This window comes from Arachis duranensis, chromosome 7 (assembly GCF_000817695.3).
Source record: "Arachis duranensis cultivar V14167 chromosome 7, aradu.V14167.gnm2.J7QH, whole genome shotgun sequence".
Lineage (NCBI taxonomy): Eukaryota > Viridiplantae > Streptophyta > Magnoliopsida > Fabales > Fabaceae > Arachis > Arachis duranensis.
Genome location: NC_029778.3, coordinates 76,791,414 through 76,795,738, shown reverse-complemented (window position 1 = coordinate 76,795,738; position 4,325 = coordinate 76,791,414). Strand labels below are relative to the sequence as shown.

The following is a 4,325-nucleotide window of genomic DNA, read 5'->3' as shown; positions in this document are numbered from 1 at the left end:
ATTTTTTCTCTCTCTAGCTAGGACACTTCACATTCATTCTTTGCTTGCTCCTTTTATATCACGAGATCCCCATCTCTTTCTCTCTTTCCTTTCTTTCTCCTTCTTCACATTCATGTCTTGTTCTTGTTCTTGTTCCAGGCCTCTGAAACTCGTGCTTCTTCACTCTCTGTAGCTTCTTCATTTTCGCACATTGCAGTTTGAGAGAGAGAGAGAGAGTGGAAAGAGGGGAAAAGAGAGGTTCGAGAAAGTTCCAACTTTGAGGCCATATTCAGAAACCATTCAGCTCGCCCTTCACAATGTCGCATCCGGGGAAGCCCGTTACCGAGTTGGATTCGGTCACTGACCGATTCCGTGACTCACTGAGTTGCGAGGCCGCCAGTCGAGACGCTAACAAACCAGATTTCCGCGAACTCGATCTGGGCTCGCCAGTATCGCCGCTTCGTACGGCTCACCACGCGGTCGGCGCCGCTGGAAACGGAGGACCTGCCGCCAGTAGCAGCTCAAGCTCATCCGGATCCTTCTCGGGTCGAACCAACCCGGTTTCCAGAAGATCCGATTCGGGACACACCAACAGCAACGGCAACAACAACCACTCTGGCGAGCTTTCTGGTTCAAGTGAGAACAGCCCAACCGCAACCGGCGGCGGGAACACTCGGATCCTGAAACCGGGTCAAGCGAGATCTGATTCAATCTATTCAGGTCAGAACGGAGGCTCCTCCTCCTCTTCCTCCTCAGCCGTGAATTCGCCGCCGCTGAACGTCCTCCCCACCGGAAACATCTGTCCCTCCGGTAGGATCGTGAAGACAGGCATGGCGGCGAATCGGAGCTCGAGGAGCGACGTTTTGGGCTCCGGCATGGGGAATTACGGCCACGGAAGCATAATTCGCGGCGGCGGAAAGAGCGGCAGCAGCACGCCTGATTCGCCAGGGATCCCAAGCGTGCGGTCGAGCAGCGGCATTGGCGGCGAAGGCAATGTGGCGAAGAGGGGAGCGACGCAGGGTTCGGATCCGGAGGAGCTGAAGAGAGCTGGGAATGAGCATTACAAGAGGGGCCACTTCGCCGAGGCATTAGGGTTATATGATCGGGCAATTGCGCTTTCTCCGGCAAGTGCCGCCTACCGGAGCAACCGCGCGGCGGCCCTTACAGGTCTTGGGAGGCTAGGTGAGGCTGTGAGGGAGTGTGAAGAGGCTGTGAGGTTGAATCCTAATTATGGCAGGGCTCATCATCGTTTGGCATCTCTTTTCTTAAGGTGTGATTGCTGTGTTCTTGGTTAGGATGTTGAGGTTGTTAGATTTGCACTAATTGTGTTATGGAATTGCAGGTTGGGGCAAGTTGAGAATGCAAGGAAGCACCTTTGTTACCCTGGGATGCCTCATGTTTTCTTTTCTTTTGTTTAGCTTTTCATGTCATCTGTTGTTTTGTTCAAAATGTCTGAACTGGTTGGAAATTGAATTTACAGCTCTTTATGTGTAGAGCAGAAGCACTGTTGAAGTTACACCAAATTGACGATGCAGAATCAATTTCGATACATGTACCCAAATCGGAGCCACTTACTATTTCCTCTTCTCAAGCTAAATTTTTTGGAATGCTTTCTGAAGCTTATGTGTATTTCGTGAGAGCTCAGATTGAGATGGCATTGGGAAGGTGAGTTTCTTCTTCAACTTGAACATGAAAATGTCGCCTTGGATATGGTTTAACGGATGATGGATGTATTGCAGGTTTGAGAATGCAGTTAAAGCAGCTGAGAAAGCCAGTCAAATGGACCCCCGGAACGTTGAAGTTGCTGTTTTGGTGAACAATGTGAGGATGGTGGCGAGAGCTCGAGTGCGTGGCAATGATCTTTTCAAATCAGAAAGGTTTACCGAAGCTTGCTCCGCATATGGAGATGGTTTGAGGCTTGATCCTTCAAATTCAGTTCTATATTGCAACAGAGCAGCTTGTTGGTTTAAGCTTGGGCAATGGGAAAGATCAATTGAAGACTCCAATGATGCTTTGAAAATCCAACCTAACTACACTAAAGCTCTTCTTCGAAGGGCCGCATCAAACAGTAAGGTAAACCAGATTCCTCTATTTTTTGTCATTCAAGCTTTGCCATTTCATTTCATTTCTTAATGTTGAATGCAGCTTGAAAGGTGGGAAGAGGCAGTCAAGGACTATGAGGTCTTGCGGAAAGAACTTCCAAATAACAATGAAGTTGCCGAAGCTCTTTTCCACGCACAGGTTGCATTGAAGAAATCTCGTGGGGAAGAAGTATATAATTTAAAATTCGGCGGTGAAGTGGAACAAGTGTCGGGTCTTGAGCAGTTTAGAGCTGCAATAACTTTACCAGGTACACTTCAAATTGAATGCACCTCGATACTTATCAACTTTCCTCATATCATCTTATATATTTTTCAGGTGTTTCTGTTGTCCATTTCGAAATTGCATCTAACTCGCAATGCAAGCAAATATCGCCCTTTGTGGATACACTATGTGGTCGATATCCATCCATCAACTTCCTCAAGGTATCATGTCATGACATATCAATGCTGCTTTTCGCTTTACTCCTTATGACAGATTCCTAATGCATGCAAATTTTCATTTTGTAAGGTGGATATTCAAGAAAACCCAACCGTTGCAACTGCTGAGAATGTTAGGATCGTACCAACCTTCAAGATATACAAAAACGGCAGCCGAGTGAAGGAAATCGTGTGCCCCAGTCGCGATATGTTGGAACATTCCGTGAGGCATTACAGTTTTTAGAATTCATGACTTTGCACTTGCTTCTGCAGTTCCCATGTTCTTGCTACTTCCCAAAACCTCCGTTCAAACTCTCCGGTCCCAACTACGGTTCTTCCAGTCTCTTTGATCCCATCATAAAAGCAATCTCCCGATACCTGTGACATAGTCGATAAAACCAAGATAATAATATCTCTTTAGCAGTCAAATGCCATTGGAACCCAGAGATATAGTCTTAGTAGTACCCTTTTGGAGTTCTTATTTATTCATTCATTCCCCATTGCTCTTTGGTTCCATGCTCCTCCCAAATTCCCTTGGTCAATTTTCTTTCTTTTTTACTAGGTCAGCACTTCTTGTATCATCAGTTTCTTTAAGGTAAAAAAAAAAATTGAAAAAAAAAGAAAAAAAAAAGGAAGAAGAGGATTTTATGTCTGTACAATTGATTTAATTATCATTTTTAAATTACCTTCTAAGATAGACATATATATATATAGACACAATATATATAGACACAAGGGAGGGTGAGGGTGAGGGTGGTATTGCTGTTTAGAGGGGGGATCTACATGTATATATGTGATAATATATATTTATATATATACTAAACACTGGAAGCCTTTAGAGGGAGATAGGAAGAGTGGTGGGTGGGCACCTACATGAGTTAGCCAAACGAGGATGAATATCTTGTTATTATTGTTTCTTTTTTCTTTTCTGTTTTTTTCTTTACCATTTTTCCCTTTTTCTTTTCCCTTTCTTAGCCATTTAATCAATAAAAGTTCCCATTTTTTCTGCAGTGTCCTTATATCTCCTTGCTTTTCTAGTTGATACATATATGCTTCCTCTAATCTTAAATAACTGTCCAATTGGTACATTGAGAAAACCAATGTGTGTATCTGGGCACAATTAATTTATGGTTTTTGCTAACTTGTGTTCTAAACGCATAGGTTAAGCATATCATTAAAAAGTATTTTATAAAAATTATTGCAAAAATTATTTTTTTTTTATGTTTTTAATGCATTGAATATATTAAAAGCATTAAAAGGTTTCTATTATTATATTATTATATTTTTAAAATGTATCTTTAGGGTACAAGTTAGGTAAATCCTTAATTTATAAGTAGACAGTTATTTAAGAAGAGGAGGAAGGAGTGATTGGAGTGATTATTGTGTGTTGAGAAAGAATTGTGATTTCATGTAATGAGGTTGGAAAAAGGGTGATGGGTGACTTTGTCTTGGGATTGGAAATTTGAGTTAGGTTTATAACATTTATGTTGATGGCATTTTTATGTTTTTTGACACCTAAAGGCAAAAGGGACATGTGTTTTTAAATGAAGGTTGGTTATGTTTCATATAGTGGGGGTGGAGTGGACTTGGGAGGAGGGGTGGTTGATACAATTCACAACTCTTTTATTATCCTTCTAGTGGTGGACCACTAAATCACATTTGACATAACCTTGTTTGTTTAAGCTAAAATGATGCTTGACAAGGGTTAATGTTGTGATTAAGGGGAGTGCCCTTTGTGACAAGGGGGTGTGTTTCCTTTTTTCGTTCACATGTGTGCATTTAAGAAGGGTGCTCCCTTTTAAAGAAGGGACACTTGAAAACCTAACC

The 4,325-nt window shown here is 42.4% G+C and overlaps 2 protein-coding genes across 2 annotated transcripts; both read left to right on the top strand.

Moving 5' to 3' along the window:
• Nucleotides 1-296: 296 nt before the first annotated feature.
• On the top strand, nt 297-1,397 carry LOC107459776 (TPR repeat-containing thioredoxin TTL1). Its single transcript, XM_016078035.3, has 2 exons — nt 297-1,249; nt 1,322-1,397. Exons 1-2 carry the CDS (start codon nt 297-299, stop codon nt 1,395-1,397), a joined length of 1,029 nt encoding a protein of 342 aa, XP_015933521.1.
• Nucleotides 1,398-1,459: 62 nt separating this feature from the next.
• Nucleotides 1,460-3,508, top strand: LOC107459775 (TPR repeat-containing thioredoxin TTL1; the record flags this gene model as incomplete). The annotated part of the gene is given in 5 exon segments (XM_016078033.3): nt 1,460-1,644; nt 1,719-2,052; nt 2,125-2,329; nt 2,398-2,504; nt 2,590-3,508. Coding segments are annotated over 5 exon segments (984 nt in total), but the record flags the coding sequence as incomplete, so codon positions are not given.
• Nucleotides 3,509-4,325: the final 817 nt, after the last annotated feature.

Excerpts from the sequence above, each read along its gene's own strand:
- LOC107459776 (XM_016078035.3), top strand. The coding sequence starts at position 297 with ATGTCGCATCCGGGGAAGCCCGTTACCGAGTTGGATTCGGTCACTGAC. Across the intron at positions 1,250-1,321 it reads TTGGCATCTCTTTTCTTAAG|GTTGGGGCAAGTTGAGAATG; the intron begins GTGTGATTGCTG and ends ATGGAATTGCAG.